Consider the following 18,656-nt stretch of genomic DNA (forward strand, 5'->3'; position numbering starts at 1 on the left):
AGCTTTAAAAAAAAGAATCAGTGACATGGCTCAAAGGGTCGTTTATACCTCGCACTGGCGTCCAGTTTGGGAATTCAGAGACCAAGTTACCTGCATTTACTGCCAAGGTTTCCCAGCATGCTTTGTGCAGAGAAGCTGCTGCCATTAAAATGAATGGGCCAGCGGTGCATCTTTAACAGCTTTTCTCCCTCGTAAACATGCTTCTAACAGAAATGCTGATGTACTATTCAGACAACAAATCCTGTGGGTTTTGGTTAGATTGGACTAAAGACTGGAAGACCTAGACTGGTCTGCATGCAAAGGCAAGGATGGAACATTTTACAAACTTTGATGACATCATCTTTCTAAAGCCAATTAAAGACTTCAAAGGATGACATCATCAAAGGCAGAGGACAGAATGATAAATTGCCTTCAAAGGATGACATCATCAAAGGCAGAGGACAGAATGATAAATTACCTTCAAAGGATGACATCATCAAAGGCAGAGGACAGAATGATTAATTACCTTCAAATGATGACATCATCAAAGGCAGAGGACAGAATGATTAATTACCTTCAAAGGATGACATCATCAAAGGCAGAGGACAGAATATTGGTGAAGCTGGGGGCTTCTTCCCTCCATTTTTGCCAAAGAGTAGGCCATCATTGGCAACTTTTACAAAAAAGTGGGAAACCCTCACTCCTCGCCAGATCCACCCGCTTTTCCAAAAGTTGCAAACAGAGGACAATCAACCGAAAGGAAGGATTGTTAGTCCATTTAGCCTCCTGGGCGAGGTTGGATGGACATAAATAAGCCACATATTTACTAACTAGCTGAATACAGCAGATTAAGTCAGGCACAGGGGCGGTCTTTAATGCACGCCAGTACGTGTAGCATGTACGCAATCAATCAAAACATCAACATTTACCACTTGGTACCTGGACGCCTGAAATGGATGTAATGCCAGGCATAAACAGGACATTCAAAGCTTGTTAGATCAGGCCTGTTGATTGGATAATCCATTTGTCTCTGATTGGTTTTGGTCTAGGAGTTGTCTTTAATCATCCACAGGATTTTTAATTCATGGTGTCCCACAGGGCGCTCTACTCAGCCCTCTTCTTTTTGCTGTTTGCTGATGACACCGTTGTCTCTGTGAGGCTGGACATCGACCGCTCAGTGCAAAAGAAACGTTCATATGTTTCAGAATAGACCATTCTCTAAGCTCCGCCCCCTCTGTCATCATATAAAAATACATAACAAGGAGCGAAAACGAAGCAGATTTACAGAGCTTTTTGCTGTGGTTTGTGAAACATTGGTCTTTTATTAAAAATAGTGGATCATTCAGTTCTTTGATGTTTTATTCCTTAAATGTTCCCAATAATAAAGACTTAACTTTATTGTTCCTGTTTTTAAATCTACTTTAGATCTTAAAAAGACAGTTAAAAGAAGAGAAATAACAGGTAAGCATGTGTGATTTCTCTTGATTGATGTAAATGTTGAATGTAAACACGGATCACAAGAGTTAATGTTGACATAAACGTTAATGGTGCCAAGAACACCACATGCAGATAGCTCCGCCCACTTTTAGACATTTATACAAAATAAAGAAAAAGAAAAGATGAAAGTCCATCAGATTAAATAATTCAATAAATAAGCAAAGACACTTTGTGCCCACTCTGCCTCAAAATAATAAAAAAAACTACAAACACAAACATCAAGACTTACATGCTAACGCTAAGCTAACTCAGTTCTCTGAAGTGGCACTAGCTTAAAGTTGGCCAAAAATGGAAAAGATAAAAAAAAAAATTGGACAGTCACAGTTTAGGGGCGGAGCTTAGTGAATGGTGTTTCAGTTGATTAATTACTGATCAATTAAATGATAATGACTCTGGGCTCTGATGTCATGCTGGTTCTCAACCAATCAGATGTGATGCCAGCATTTGAAATCAACTCATTTAAAGTGAATAAAAACATAATATCAAATAAATTTATTCTGAAAGTTAGATTCTAAGATTTGATTTACTCCCTCTGGCTGCAAGCAGACAGACTTCATTTCCCATCATGCCCTTTGAAGGAAAAAAAAACAAAACAAAACAATAAACCCTCATGTTCCAGCATTGAGTCAGGCCAGAGTCTGTCGTTGGCTGTGTCTAAAACCACATCCCGTTCAAAATACTCCTCCAAATGTGATGCCACATTCAGTATGTAGGACATTTCAAATCCATAGTTTGTTTTTATGTAAGAAATCCCTTGATGCTTACTGGCTTAGCCGGAATTTTACTTCAAAAACAGGTTAACTGTCGAGTAATTCTGGAGCCAACTTCCATGGAACCGGGCTACTACCGAGTAACCATGAGGACTACCGGGGAACCAAGAGGACTACCAAGTAACCAAAAGGACTACCAAGTAACCAAGAGGACTACCGTGGAACCAAGAGGACTACCAAGTAACCATGAGGACTACCGGGGAACCAAGAGGACTACCAAGTAACCAAAAGGACTACCAAGTAACCAAGAGGACTACCGTGGAACCAAGAGGACTACCGGGGAACCAAGAGGACTACCAAGTAACCAAGAGGACTACCAAATAACCAAGAGGATTACAAAGTAACCAAGAGGACTACCCTGGAACCAAGAGGACTATCAAGTAACCAAGCAGACTACCAAGGAACCAAGGGGACTACCGAGGAACCAAGAGGACTACCAAGTAACCAAGAAGACTACAAAGTAACCAAGAGGACTACCCTGGAACCAAGAGGACTATCAAGTAACCAAGCAGACTACCAAGGAACCAAGAGGACTACCGTGGAACCAAGAGGACTACCAAGTAACCAAGAGGACTACAAAGTAACCAAGAGGACTACCCTGGAACCAAGAGGACTATCAAGTAACCAAGCAGACTACCAAGGAACCAAGGGGACTACCGAGGAACCAAGAGGACTACCAAGTAACCAAGAAGACTACCAAGGAACCAAGGGGACTACCGAGGAACCAAGAGGATTATCAAGTAACCAAGAGGACTACCAAGGAACCACGCAACTACCAAGAAACCAGGACCTACAAAGGCACCAGGCATCTCCCAAAGACCCAGGCTACTACCACAGAGACTACCAAAGAACCAGCTGACCATTAAGGAACCAGGTGATGACAAAGAAACCAGGTGACAAACAAAGAACCAAAGGGTTTACCAAGGAACCTGGACGTGAAATCAGGCATCTACCAAGAAGCCAGATGACATTCAGAGGGAAAAGGTGACTACTAAGGACCCAGGCATCAACTGAGGAACCATGACTGCTTCCAAGGAATGAGGCCACTTCTAAGGAGACTACAAAGGAACCAGAGGACCACTAAGGACCCAGGTGACTACCAAGGAAGCAGGCATTTTACAGTGGCTAATCATGTGCATCCTTACGATGAATAATGTCTTAATTGTTGTCAGGTTCTGAGTTTTAGTCCCCTGAGCTCAGAGCTGAAATATGTGAACAATAAAGTCACATGATGAGGAGCTGATGGGCCATGGAGTGAAACAGAACACAGACTAGTACGTAGCAGTAGTAAATAAGTGGTTTCAGACACAGCCACCTCCCTCTCTCCAGGTTTTATTTTGGGTCGTTTGTCTTTAATTGATAGGACGGATATGGGGACATGGATCAGACTGTAACAGGACTGGGATTTGGACCTGTGGCCGGTTTAATGAGGACTGTGGTCTCTCAGACTCTCATATTCTGAAATACATCATACCCAGTAAACTTTGTTATAAACTGATGTTGTTTAAATTAGAGGATAATTTTGGGGCATTCAGGTAACTTTAAATGTATTTTTCACACAGAGTCCTGATAAGAGCTCTGATAGTGAGATGTTCTCCGTCTTTGGTGACGAGGTAAACTCCAGGATTCAAACGACGGGTGAGCTGTGAGAAGACTTTCAACATTTCAGCCACAAAACACAAACAGAAGCTGAGACGTGATTTCTGCTCCTGGGAAATGAGCGACACGGTCACAGGAAGCTGAGGTGAGTTCACATGGATCCTGTGAGCTGTCAGGATGCTCCACTCGGACGTAAAAAACAGAGATGGTGCAGAATCTTCTCTTCATGTCTGACGATGTTTTGGTTCTCTGAGTTTCATCAATCAAACAAAAATATTCAAAAATCAAACACGGTGAATAACAGAGTTCAGTGCAAAAACATCTCCTCTTCCTCACTGTCAGTCCTCCTCCTCCTCCTCAGTCAGTAGTTAGCTCCTCCTCTTCCTCCCGTCTCCATGTGCAGCTGGTTCCAGGAGGAGGAGGACGATGAAGGAGCGTCTGTGTTTGAGGCTAAGCAGAGTTCAGATACTCCAAAGCCACTTCATAACAGAATTTATACTGTTCCTGTGAACAGAGAGAGAGAGAGAATTATTCACCAGGAAAGCAACCATTCCACCATCCAGGTAAAATCAGGACGCCATTTTTAAGGCAGTTTGTTTACATTTGTGATTGGTGTGTTGAGAGTTCTGAGCTGTCATTGGTCAGAGTCAGCAGTGTGATGGAATAAAAAGGCACGCTCAAAAAATCCCCTTTCTTCCTCACGATGATGCTCAGTTTGACCTTCAGCACATCATCATCACCATGTCTATGTAACTAAACACACTGGTAGCTGCTGCGTGATTGGCCGATTAGATATCTGGGTTAAAGCTAAAGGGAAGGAGAAGGCTTATTCATTCTTGCCATGATGTAACTGTATGTTATGGTGTATTTCGAAACAGTGAACCCCATTTTATGTTTCATTAATGGAGGTCACTTAACGATGCAGAAAGTTGTTAAAGTGGCCGTCATGGTTCACCATGTGAACCCTGCATGAACTCCTCCACCCCAGCCTCCTCCTTTATACACAAAAGGCTCACCTCCTCCACCCCAGCCTCCTCCTTTATGGACTAAAGCTTCACCTCCTCCACCCCAGCCTCCTCCTTTGTACAGTAAAGCTTCACCTCCTCCACCCCAGCCTCCTCCTTTGTACAGTAAAGCTTCACCTCTTCCCACCCAGCCTCCTCCTTTATAGTCTAAAGCTTCACCTCCTCCACCCCAGCCTCCTCCTGCATAGACTAAAGCTGCACCTCCTCCACCCCAGCCTCCTCCTTTATAGACTAAAGCTCCACCTCCCTCACCCCAGCCTCCTCCTTTATAATCTAAAGCTGCACCTCCTCTACCCCAGCCTCCTCCTTTGTACAGTAAAGCTTCACCTCCTCCACCCCATCCTCCTCCTTTATAGTCTAAAGCTTCACCTCCTCCACCCCATCCTCCTCCTTTATAGTCTAAAGCTGCACCTCCTCCACCCCAGCCTCCTCCTTTATAGTCTAAAGCTGCACCTCCTCCACCCCAGCCTCCTCCTTTATAGTCTAAAGCTGCACCTCCTCCACCCCAGCCTCCTCCTTTATAGTCTAAAGCTGCACCTCCTCCACCACAGCCTCCTCCTTTATAGTCTAAAGCTTCACCTCCTCCACCCCAGCCTCCTCCTTTATAGTCTAAAGCTTCACCTCCTCCACCCCAGCCTCCTCCTTTATAATCTAAAGCTGCACCTCCTCCACCCCAGCCTCCTCCTTTGTACAGTAAAGCTTCACCTCCTCCACCCCAGCCTCCTCCTTTATAAGCTAAAGCTGCACCTCCTCCACCCCAGCCTCCTCCTTTATACACAAAAGCTTCACCTCCTCCACCCCAGCCTCCTCCTTTATAATCTAAAGCTGCACCTCCTCCACCCCAGCCTCCTCCTTCATAGTCTAAAGCTGCACCTCCTCCACCCCAGCCTCCTCCTTTATAGACTAAAGCTCATTGCTCCCTTATATTCAGGAACACGCTGCTATGGATTGATTGCTCCTGAACTGTCTTAGTTGTACTTAACATGTTGTGTAACTGGGGTGTGACCTAACCACTCGGTAAACTGCACCCCAGAAAGGACACTTTTAACAGCTTTTCTCCCTCATGTTTTAAAATTCATCCCTGAAACCTCTTGAAGAACAGTTTTATTGACAATGAGGTAAACTGTGGAGGTGGATTGAGCAGATCAGTGCATCTGGGCTCTGCTGGACTGCCTGGTTAGGCCTTCTCATGATGGCCACTTCAAAAAGACAGGTCCTGTTTGGACTCTAATTATAAGGATTTTCTCTACTTTTTAAAAACTGCTGGAAATATTTGAGGTAATGTTAAAACTCAACTAAAATGTATATACTACATAGAAGTAGCATTTTTAAATAAATAAAGACATTTCAGTGCAAAAAAGGTGATTGTTTTAAACTGATTAATTGAAAAATAACTTTAAACATGTGAGATGAGTGTAGATTTATGTGTCAGTTACCAGCAGGTCCACCATGTTTGGTTTGTTGTTTCTCAGCGTTTTTACGGCGTGAAACACGTCGACACATCGCTGCTGACGCAACATCTCACACACAATACTAATGCTGCAGAAAACGCCGCTGCGACCGCCGCCGTTCCTGGAGGAGGAGAAGGAGAGAGAGGGGAGAAGGAGGAGATCAGAGTTCGATGGTGTAGTTCCACTCCCTCACCACCAGATGGAGACAAATCACCAGTGATGATCTGAGAGGAGCCATTCTGCTCAGTCTGTGGACTGGGAGGGTCTGATCTGGCAGGGTCTGATCTGGGAGGGTCTGATCTAGATGGGTCTGATCTGGCAGGGTCTGATCTGGGAGGGTCTAATATGGCAGGGTCTGATCTGGCAGGGTCTAATCTGGCAGGGTCTGATCTGGCAGGGTCTGATCTGGCAGGGTCTAATCTGGCAGGGTCTGATCTGGCAGGGTCTGATCTGACAGGGTCTGATCTGGGAGGGTCTGTAGAGGAGAAGGCTCTCTTAAATAAATCTATGGTGAGGGTTTCTCATGGGGAACTCTGGATGAACACATTATTTTTGATTCTCTACTCGTGAACACTCATAGAAACCTTTAAAAAGCTTAGAACAATTAAAATTCCACAAAGATGCTTATAAGGCATAGTTAAATTCAGTTTTATTGTTTGATTAAAACTCAGAGTGAGTTTTTAAGGATTTCAAAGTCCAGTTTTGGGTTATTTGTTGTTTATAAAGACCAAAACTTGCAGGCAAACTTGAGCATGCTCAGTACGTCCACATGCACAGTCAGGCTCTGGTTGGAGCTCTGTTATGATATTTCAAGCACTACTGCCTTCATCCCAGCACAGTCATGTGACCAGTATGGAGGCCTGGAGGGCAAAAAGAGCTTAGGACTGTAGCAGCAACCATTGACCACTAGGTGGAGCTGCAGCACCGTGTATTTTATCCTCCATCTCCACAAAACAATCTTTACATCCCATGACAACCTCAGAAAAACAGAAAAATATATAATTCAGTTAAACTGTGAGTTTTGGTCCTATAGGAGCCTTCCACAGCCCCGAGGCTTCAGGACTTACAGTAAGAATTCAAATGTAAGTGATTATCTCAGGCAGGAACCTGAGTACAGCATGATCATGTATCCGAGGGTAGTATGGCTGCAGTAAAAATCTCAGGGTCAAGGCCAACGCCAGCTCTAAATGGTTACCATGGTTACTGCTTTTTGGTTGTTCATTTAGGCGACAGCAGCATTTTGGGTGAAAATGGGTTTGAAAACGTTAAAACCAGCACGCTCTCCATCAAAGCAGCTTCTCTATAGACACTTTCTGCACATGCTCAGTACAGCTCCAGTTAATAACCGTGTAAGAGTAGGTGGACTACGACAACAATGGCGGCCTCCTGAGACAAAGGAAAGCTTCTGTTTCAGGATCCTCGCCTACATGTGGACTAGTTTCCCCGAATTGTTTCTGTTTAATCGTGGCCTAAGGCTGCGGGGGGGGGGCATCCTGTAGACCGGCCCCCCGTGTGTGTGTGTGTCCTTACAGGCAGTGGACCACTGTGCGGCCCTCCCCTCCGTCGTACTCCTCCTGCCACTTATCCACCTGATGGACCAGCTTCAGGAAGGAGCGCTTAGACACCGGCGTGTCCCGGTACATCGGCCAGCCCAGGAACTGGAACTGCTGCACCATCCGGTACCCGTCCTGAGGCTGAGGAGAGGGAGGACACGGCGGTCAAAACAAACACACCAATCATTCAGGAACAAGGCAGAGGCCGATGAACTTTACAATGCCAAAGAAAGAAAACAACGGAGGTGGGGGGGGCAAGGAAAGAAAGAAAGAAAGAAAGGAAACAATGAAGGAAAAAAGTAAAAAAGGGGAGAAGGAAATGAAACAAGGAAAGAAGGAAAGGAAGGAAACAAGGAGGGGGAAAAGAAGGAAAGGAAACAAGGAAGGAAAGAAAGTAAAAAAGGGAAGAAGGAAATGAAACAAGGAAACAAGGAAAGGAAGGAAACAAGGAGGGGGAAGAGAAGGAAAGGAAACAAGGAAGGAAAGAAAGGAAAAAAGGGAAGAAGGAAATGAAACAAGGAAAGAAGGAAAGGAAACAAGGAAGGTAGGAAAGAAAACAAGGAAACAAAGAAAGGAAACAAGGAGGGGAGAAAGAAGGAAAGGAAACAAGGAAGGAAGGAAAGGAAACAAGGGAAGAAAGAAAGGAAAAAGGGAAGAAGGAAATGAAACAAGGAAAGAAGGAAGGAAACAATGAAGGAGGAAAGAAAACAAGGAAACAAGGAATCAAGGAAGGAAAGAAAACAAGGAAACAAGGAAAGGAAACAAGGAGGGAAGAAAGAAGGAAAGGAAACAAGGGAAGAAGGAAAAGAAAGCAGGAAAGAAGGAAAAGAAGAGAAAGGAAACAAGGAAAGAAGGACACAAGGAAAGGAAACAAGGAAGGAAGGAAGGAAAGGAACCAAGGGAATAAGGAAAGGAAACAAGAAAAGAAGGAAAGGAACCAAGAAAGGAAAGAAAGGAAAGGAACCAAGGGAATAGGGAAAGGAAACAAGAAAAGAAGGAGAGGAACCAGGGAAGAAAGGAAAGGAAAGGAAAGGAAAGAAGTTAAGGAAAAAAGGAAACAAGGAGAGAAGGACAGGAAAGGAAACAAAGAAAGAAGGAACGAAAACAAGGGACGAAGGAAAGGAAAGAAAGGGAAAGGTAGGGAAAGGAAAGTAAACAAGGAAAGTCAAAAAGGAAAGAAAACAAGGAAAGATGGAAAGAAAGGTAAGCAGAGGAAACAGGGAAAAAAGGAAAGGAAAGGATGGAAAGACAGGAAATGAAAAGAAAGAAGGAAAGGAAAGGAAAGGGAAAAGAAGGAGGGAAAATGCCAGGAGGGACGAGGGTATAGCGATTTGAGCAGGAAAAGAGGTGAGACAGGTAAACATGAGGAGGAGGTGAGGCACGGAGGGGGGAGGGAGGGGGAGGATAAACAGAAGGAAACATGAATGTGAGCAGACAGGGAGGAGAAAGCGCTCGAATCAAACGCACTCAAATCTAAATCCGACCTGCCATGGCGAGGGAGGGGAGGGGGTCGGGATCAAACGCAGCCCAAATTCTGAGAGACACGGCGAGGAAATGAGGCACGAATCAAACGCAGTTAAACTTAAACTCAGCCCGACGGGGAGGTGAAGAGGTTTAAATCAAACACATTCTGATCTAAATCTGGAGAAACAGGAAAGACGCGATCAAAGACAAGCTCTGCTTGACTTTATCAGACCGAATCAAACGCACCCTGAATACCTGAGATTGAGGTCAGAATCAAACGCACCCTGAATACCTGAGACCGGGGTCAGAATCAAACGCACCCTGAATACCTGAGATTGGGGTCAGAATCAAATGCACCCTGGTTACCTGACGGGGGAACAGGGTCAAAATCAAACGCACTGTAAAACGACACAGGGCAAATAAGGGGTAAAAAACAAACATACCCCAACACCTGAGAAGGTAACCAGGCCAGAATCAAACACACCCCGAAAACTTGATGTGGAAATGGGGTCAAGATCATAATTAAAACAGAGGACACAACTGGGGTTAAAGTTCAAGGAAAAAGTCGGAATTGATGGGGTCAAAATCAGCTGATCCTGAAACATGAGGGCGTACAGGGTCAGAATCAGCTGTTCCTGAAACATGAGGGCGTACGGGATGAAAATCAGCTGATTCTGAAACACGAGGGTGTACAGGGTCAGAATCAGCTGATCCTGAAACATGAGGGCGTATGGGGTCAGAATCACCTGATCCTGAAACATGAGGGCGTACAGGGTCAGAATCAGCTGATCCTGAAACATGAGGGCGCACGGGATCAGAATCACCTGATCCTGAAACATGAGGGCGCACGGGGTCAGAATCACCTGATCCTGAAACATGAGGGCGTACGGGGTCAGAATCACCTGATCCTGAAACATGAGGGCGTACGGGGTCAGAATCACCTGATCCTGAAACATGAGGGCGTACGGGGTCAGAATCAGCTGATCCTGAAACATGAGGGCGTACGGGGTCAGAATCAGCTGATCCTGAAACATGAGGGCGTACGGGGTCAGAATCAGCTGATCCTGAAACATGAGGGCGTACGGGGTCAGAATCAGCTGATCCTGAAACATGAGGGCGTACGGGGTCAGAATCAGCTGATCATGAAACATGAGGGCGTACGGGGTCAGAATCAGCTGATCCTGAAACATGAGGGCGTACGGGGTCAGAATCAGCTGATCATGAAACATGAGGGCGTACGGGGTCAGAATCACCTGATCCTGAAACATGAGGGCGTACGGGGTCAGAATCAGCTGATCATGAAACATGAGGGCGTACGGGGTCAGAATCACCTGATCATGAAACATGAGGGCGTACGGGGTCAGAATCAGCTGATCATGAAACATGAGGGCGTACAGGGTCAGAATCAGCTGATCCTGAAACATGAGGGCGTACAGGGTCAGAATCACCTGATCATGAAACATGAGGGCGTACGGGGTCAGAATCAGCTGATCATGAAACATGAGGGCGTACAGGGTCAGAATCAGCTGATCATGAAACATGAGGGCGTACAGGGTCAGAATCAGTTGACCCTTAAACACCCCCTGAAGCTGGAAGCAAAAGAATGTTCAAAGCTGGCCAAAAATCTCTGGACAGAGTTTGGCAGAACCGGAGCTGAAATTGTCCCACTCTAAAACCTTCAGGCTGGATTTAGGGATGGGCAACACTTTAAGAATATTCAGTCATCAGTCTTTGGATAATCAAGAGGTTTAATCTCAGTTTGAAACCATATTTCCTTCATTATTCATATCAACGGCTGGTTGTAATGCTGGTCTACCACCAGAGGAGGTGCTGTTTCTCAATGCCTTCGAGATAAACTGAGATGAAAATGCATACATCTTTATTTTTTTATGAATTAAACGAATATTTAAAAACGGTTGCCCATCCCCAACGTCCTAAAATCAAACACACCCACTGTGATCCAATGGGAGGAGTCAGAGAGTTAAACAGACGCACCCTGGCTGTGTTGTAGATCCTGAAGATGCGGCTGATGACGTCTTCCTCCAGGTCAGCAGAGACGAACTCGACCTGCAGCGAGCCGAGACGATGGAGGCCGTTCTCGGGCCAGTACTGAGGACAGAGCTGAGATTACAGCAGATAATCTGATCATTAGGATTATTCTGTCAGATTGTGAACAGGCAGAGAGCAGGGTGTCAAAATGAGACCAAACTAAAAGATCTGATCAGATAAGTTCTTACTGATTGTGCTAAAACACTGTCAGTGTCTGGACTAAAGAGAGGGACAGGTGAGGAGGGTCTCCCTCTGTGAGTCGTACCTGTGCAGGATCAACGTCGTTCAGCATGACGATGGACGTGCAGTGATAGTCCAGGACCAGGCGCCAGAAGTCCTTTACCGTGTTGGGCAAAGGATGCTGGGTAACGATGAATGCTGACGGCTGCTTATAGCTCTGCAACACGCGAAACAGGAAGTGACATCACACAGAAGAATAAACAGCATTAAAAACAGAGAAAAGGGCTGAGACTGAAACACTGGAATTTTCTGGACTGGTCAGAGGTTTTAACATGATCTGGATCAGCTCCTCTCCAGGTAAACCTGTTCACCTGTGGTCAAACTAGTGCTTCCTGAGTGTAGGGATCAGAGCTGATGGATGTAGAGCTGTTCTGATGATACCTGAAAGTCTGCAGCGCCACCTAAAGCTCATTCACAGAGTAAAACCAATTCTAATGGATTTTAAATGTGTAAATATTGATATACTGTAAGTCACAATCATTTCTGAGCAGTACATCTTTGAACTATATAAATAAAGGCTACCATTATTATTATTATTATCATTAGCAATAATAGTAGTAGTAGTATTATCAGCTGTAATTCATGCTGGGCCAATCAGAGCCATGTTGATGATAAAAGGGGGCGGGGTATAACCAACGATGACCTACATCCATCAGAGCAGCATTGATGTAGTTGGAGCTTTCTCCGTCGATGGTGATGAGGAAGGGTAGGCAGCGGTCCGGAGGCAGCACGTCCATGCAGCGGTTCTTCTCGTGGTTTCTAGGCAACAGAGCGATGCTGCAATCCTCAACTCGCAACGTGGGCGTGACCATGTTCAGAGTCTATGACACAAACACAGACCAGGATAAGGACCTTCATGATGGTCTGGTCAGGATGATTTAGCCATGGTAGGATATTAGCCATCATAACAGCTCCTTAGTATTCTTACAAATGATCCTGATTTCAGTTATGACACTGTCATCACCAAATCCACAACACACTATTTTAGTCCCAACTCCTCTCTGATGTGGTACAGTCATCTCTTTATCAGTATTATTTTAGTTCAAACTCAGACTAGTGTTCACTAGAAACACACATGTATATAATCAATATTAAAATGAAACCATGTTACCCTGAACTCCTCTTTGATCTGACTCGAGTTGGTCTGAGGATCCAATCGGTTCATCTCGTAGTAAACCGAACGCAGCTGATTGGCAGGGATCGCCGTGTCGCCACAGAGACACGCCTCCAAGATGGCGTCATGGATGAAGACATACTGCTCCTGATGGACAGAGACGAGGACGCATTAGAGACGAACACATGAATCCTTCCCTCCTCCTCAGAGCTCACCTCGCTGTTAGACGTCAATATTAACTTTAAGATCATCAAACTATTATTAGAGATAACCTGAGTAAATATGAACTATCAGACTATTATCAGAGATAACCTGAGTAAATATGAACTATCAGACTATTATCAGAGATAACCTGAGTAAATATGAACTATCAGACTATTATCAGAGATAACCTGAGTAAATATGAACTATCAGACTATTATCAGAGATAACCTGAGTAAATATGAACTATCAGACTATTATCAGAGATAACCTGAGTAAATATGAACTATCAGACTATTATCAGAGATAACCTGAGTAAATATGAACTATCAGACTATTATCAGAGATAACCTGAGGTAACACTGAAGTCTGATTTTACATGATTTCATTTAGTAAAGGAAAATCCATCAGTCCTTTGTCGGCCCTATGAGAAATGGTCATTCCCCCAAACCCCAAACGGGATGTCCCATCCTTGGCAGCAACGACTGAAGCAAGTGTTTGTGGAGGAATGTTGTCCCATTCTTCTCTGCAGAATAGTTTTTCTTCAGCCTCATTGGAGGTTTTTCCAGCATAAATGACCTGTTTAAGGTCATACCACAGCATCTCAGTCAGATCTAAGTCCAGACTTTGACTGGACCACTCCAGAACCTTCATTTAGTCTTTGTCCACTCAGAGGTGGACTTGCTGGTCTCTTCATGAACTCTGATCTTAACTGAGGTCTGGGTTCTTCTGTGACCTGGCTGGCCACTCCTGGGAAGGTTCACCACTGTTCACAGTTTTCTCTATTTGTGGGTAATGGCTCTCACTGTGCCAAAGCCTTAGAAATGTCTCTGTAACCCTTTCAGACTGTTAGATGTCAGTGACTTTGTTCCTCATCTGGTCTTCTCTGGATGGTTCCATGATGTGCTGGAGATCTTTTAGCCTAATCCTCTTTGCCAGACGGGTTCTAGTTAAGGGGTTCTGGATCCAACAGGTCTGGCAGGGATCAGGTCTGGGTGTGGAGAGTTGAACTGAACTCAGCTTTACATAAAATGTGGTTAATCTGAGTTAATTCATGATTTAATGAGGGGAGGGTAAAGACAGTTTCTCATAGGACCAGGTCTGGATAGATGGTGTTACCTTAATAAATAAAATCTGACTTTAGTCACATTAGTCTGATGATCTGAAACTTTTAAGTGACAAATAAATAAATAAATAAATAAATAAATAAATAAATGAAAATAAAAAAAACTAAATCAGGTGGGGGAAAATACTTTATTACGACTGCTTACGGGGCTTTTCTTGTGAAATGCTGCTTCACCTACAGGAAGTAACGTCCTTACTGAGCTCCACTAGAGTGAATAAAAAAGCAGGTATTACATAGAGTACGGTTCTGTTTGGTCAAATGAACCGGACTCTGGGCTTACTCAGAGCTGGGACGGGGGTCCCTGATAAGAATCAAGTCTCAACAGTGCCCACCCCCCTCAGCTCTCTCGTCCCGTCAGCGTTGACGGGCGGGACTCGAGCAGCTGAAATGTCACTTCATAAATGATTTATGTCAACGCACACTGAGGGGGAGGAGGCGGGGAGATGGACAGAACAGAATCTGATGAGTGACATTAAAAGTTAGAGAAGGTCACCGCTGCGTCCACCCCTGTCACATCCTGTCTGTCATCGTTTGATGACATCACAGCGGGTCGTTTACATCACTCACTCTGCTCAGATTTGACGTTTTTTATTTCAGGCAGTCGATATATAGGTGAAATACGCAGGCTTTTATGAATTCATGTAGACCCCCGCTGTTTAAATCATGGCTCTGAGCCGTTGGATCAGGACCCAGAAGAGGGATGGGGAAGAGGGCCACAGACGCCTGCAGGGGAAGAGGAAGAGTCTGTGCTGCAGGCCTGTTCATGGAGTAACAGTGAGGAAGAAGAGGAGCTAACGCTAGCTACCCTCCACCACCAAAGAAGAAGACCATAAGAGGTTTGATTCTCTGCTGCCAGTCCAACAAAGACCCCCACCAGGTCCCATCCCCACGACTGCCACGCTCACAGTGGTAGGGTGTCCTGATCCAGCAGGGTAGGGGAATCTCCCAGAATGCCTTGTAAACAACCAGCAACATTTAAGCGCTCTGACAACAATCGATTATCATGATTTCATGTTTCAGTGCATTTTGGGATTTCACCGTTTCCTCTTGTGACTCTGCTTCAGGGATCCCACTGGCTCTAAGAACAGAGGGGGCGGGGTCAAAGTCAGGAATAGGACAGAACATTAGGGCTGGACCACATAAATCTGTCCCGTTTGCATCGAGGCGGATCGCCATGTTCTGCAGTCCCGTGTGGGTGGGTACAGTGGGGGGGTTCAGTCCCAGCGCCCCTTCTTTATCAGCTTCTCTAGAGTCAGGAAAACCATGCTGAGTCAGATTCCCTCTGAGCAGATCCTTCAGACGTGACGCCTCCATCAGCCCAGAGGCCAACAGTTAACCCTTCATGACCTCACTTCCTGACTGTTGTTCGTCCAGTCGTGACACACACACGCACTGACGTTCACGCGTTCAGCTCAGACCTACCTCCGTCTGCACCATGTTCACCCGCCGTGCCCTCAGCTCTCTCACACAGTTGTAGATGTCGACCACGCCCTCTCTCTCCGCCATGTCCAGCATGATGTCGATCACGATGAAACAGCCGGTACGCCCCGCCCCCGCGCTGACACAATCACAAAATAACACAGACGTTAGGACTTATCCGTGATTGGACGATGGGTTCATATGATTCAAACGTGTAGATTTGATTGGACAGCAGGTTGTCTGTAATGCTGATCTGATTGGACGTATACCTGCAGTGGACCACCGTCGGGCCGGCAGTGGGCGGCGTCTTTGCCTTGACGCGGCGAATGAATCCCAGCAGGCCGGTGGCGTGAAGCGGCACGCCGTGATCGGGCCAGCCGGTGAAATGAAACTGTCGGATCTCTCTGATCTCGGCCACGCCCCTCTGAGACACAAGGACACACCCAGTTATTTTACCTCCAAGTTTACAGCATCAAAGGTGTTTTCAGTTATTTATTCTAGCACTTCCTGTGAATCCTTCACAATAAAAGAAGCCAAGCAGCTTAAAGTGGCATCCTTAGAGCGGTTACACAGATTTATATCAATAAAAAAATAATGTTAGGATATATATGTTTTTATTCTTAACAAATGGACAGCCTCTTCAGCACCTGATAAACTTTTTAAACGTAATCTATCACCATGATTGTTAAAAATCAGAAACACTGAAACTCTAAATTCTGCTGTTCGCTCATCTTTACATGGTTGCTTTGCTGGAATCTTCCATAGTAATGTAATAGAAGAGTTAGCAGAGACGTGGCTAGTTTATCAGTCATGGATGTTAATATCTACAGCAGTGGTACTCAACCTGTGGCTCTGGAGCCACATGTGGCCCTTTCATGATGATTGTGGCTCTTTTACGTCTTAATTTAAAACCCATAAAACCTTAAAAAGTGAAACTTTGACCTCAGAATTAATCCTATTAAGTCACATTAATCAGTTTGTTTCCCACACTTACACAGTCGGCTTTAACTGTCAACCATATTTTTGTCTGAGTATTGCCCTTATTTGCAATTTTGCACCATATTTTCATTTCTTTGCAACGTTAATCAAGATTTGCTGTTTTTCAACTATTTAAGCTGCCTCATGCCATTAAATGCAGTTTTCTTGCCCTTTTTTGCCACTTTTTGCCCATTCGGCTCACTTTACTCTCATCTTTTGCCACTTTCTCCCAATTTTAGCCACTTCTTACCCATTTTTGCCATCGCCATTATTTGCCACTTCAGTCACTTTTCTTACATTTTTGTCATGTGTTTGCAATTTTTTGCCATTTTTTTGCTGCTTTTTGCCCATTCAGCTCACTATTCACTTGTTTTTTACCATTTTATGCCAATTTTGCCATTCTATTTGCCACTTTGAAGCTTTTTGCCCATTTGGGTCACTTTTCACCTTTTTTTTTAACATTTTATGCCAATTTTGCAACTCTTTTTGGACCATTTTGGCCACATTACTTAATTCTTGTCACTTTTAACCAATGTTTTTGCCATTTTCTCCCCATTTTTTCAAATTTTCACAAATTTCTTTTTTTTTTGCCATTTTATGCCAATTTTGCCCCCTTTTTTCAATGCCATTTTTTGCATTTTTTCCCCACTTCAGGCACTTTTCACACATTTTTGCTGTGTTTGCATTTTTTTTTGACATTTTTTTTGCTGCTTCTGCCCATTTGGGTCACTTTTCACTATTTTTTTTTACCATTTCATGCCAATTTTGCCCCTTTTTACTCATTTTTGCCATTTTCTTTGCCTTTTTACCCACTTTAGTCACTTTCACACATTTTTGCTGTGTTTGCCCCTTTTTAGACAATTTTTTTAAAATTTTTGTCACTTCTTACCCCTGTTTTGCTATTTTCTCCCCATTTTTGCAACTTTACAAGTAGTTGTTTGCCATTTTTTGCTAATTTTGCCTCTTTTTTGTCACTTTCTGATCATTTTTGCTACCCATAACTTATTTTTATTGCCACTTGAACCCTTTATGCCACTTTTCACCACTCAGATCGTGGCTCTTGCGAAGGTATTAATCAACAGTTTGGCTTTTTTGTTGAGCACGGTTGAGGAACACTGATCTGTAATCAGGATAAACTCTGGTTGTCAGGCCTAACCCTAACCCTGAAGGAAATGTCACCTGCAGAACGGGCTGTGCTCTACACCGCCATTTTTGTTTGAACTTTAGAAATGAAATTCAGTGTCCACAGGTAAAACCACACCTGTGTGAACATTACTGAACAGTTGTAGGAGCTGAACGCAGCCTGTTTAGTTCACAGACAGCTCTGACCGCTGCAGCCTCTGATGTCTGACATCTCTTCAGGTCTGTCTGTGTGTTTGTTCAGCCCTGAGTAATGTCTGCAGGAGAACCGCCACCTGACACTTCACGTTTCCATCAGCTCCTCCCCCTCAGCCCCCCCGTACCTTCAGACAGGTGTGTGAGCGTGTCGTACCTTCTCTACGGCGAAGGTCCGGATCACGTACTCTGACAGCAGCTGAGTCTCGATCAGCGTCACCTTCATGTCTCCGTAGATCTCCGTGTCATCGGGCCAGTACTTACAGCACTTCACCTACACACACACACAAACATCGCACACACACACACATTAGTACGCTGTCACATGGAACCGAAGTAAATGGACTCATTAATTAAACAGAAACATAAACAGCTGATATTAAAATCTCATTAGAGGCTCCGCCCCCTCCTCCCTCCCTCATTAACGCCTAATTACTTCAGAGCTAATCACACCGTCACCATGGAAACCAACGAGGTGAACGCAGGGGGGTTATAGAACAAATCAGGCTAAAGTGTGAGTGTGACAGAGGGAGATAATCAGCCCGATCTATCCCAGAATCCCCGTGTGCGGCGCTCCTGGAGAGGAGGAACAGATCCCCGGTGCATCGTGGGTAATGAGAGCTGGGACACAGAGCAGCCTGTGGGTGTGTGAGAGGAACCAGAACGTTCTCTCAGAGATTCAGAGATTCTGGGATGTTGGCTGCTTTTCCCTCCATTTCTGCCAGATAGCGGGCCATGGTTGGCCACTTTTGGGAAAGTGGGTGGAGCTAACAAGGAATGAGGGAACCCTCAACAAAGGACAGTCAGCATAAGGCAAAGCAAGTATGCTAAATTATTTTGTATGTTGTAAGCCATG

The 18,656-nt window shown here is 44.7% G+C and overlaps 1 protein-coding gene across 6 annotated transcripts in view; it reads right to left on the reverse strand.

Moving 5' to 3' along the window:
* Positions 1–506: 506 nt before the first annotated feature.
* Positions 507–18,656, reverse strand: part of LOC121527731 (receptor-type tyrosine-protein phosphatase mu-like) — a 262,989-nt gene continuing 244,839 nt past the window's right edge. For all 6 annotated transcript variants that reach the window (XM_041814762.1, XM_041814761.1, XM_041814760.1 and 3 more), the window contains 10 exons: positions 17,958–18,074; positions 15,757–15,911; positions 15,491–15,626; positions 12,739–12,888; positions 12,275–12,448; positions 11,653–11,784; positions 11,334–11,459; positions 7,852–8,015; positions 6,307–6,442; positions 507–4,349 (listed from right to left, as the gene is read on the reverse strand). In XM_041814762.1, the coding sequence (XP_041670696.1) occupies positions 4,296–4,349; positions 6,307–6,442; positions 7,852–8,015; positions 11,334–11,459; positions 11,653–11,784; positions 12,275–12,448; positions 12,739–12,888; positions 15,491–15,626; positions 15,757–15,911; positions 17,958–18,074 (1,344 nt within the window). In that variant the 3' untranslated portion in view covers positions 507–4,295. The remainder of the gene's footprint in view (positions 4,350–6,306; positions 6,443–7,851; positions 8,016–11,333; positions 11,460–11,652; positions 11,785–12,274; positions 12,449–12,738; positions 12,889–15,490; positions 15,627–15,756; positions 15,912–17,957; positions 18,075–18,656) is intronic.

The sequence above is a fragment of the Cheilinus undulatus genome, linkage group 19, assembly GCF_018320785.1.
Source record: "Cheilinus undulatus linkage group 19, ASM1832078v1, whole genome shotgun sequence".
NCBI lineage: Eukaryota > Metazoa > Chordata > Actinopteri > Labriformes > Labridae > Cheilinus > Cheilinus undulatus.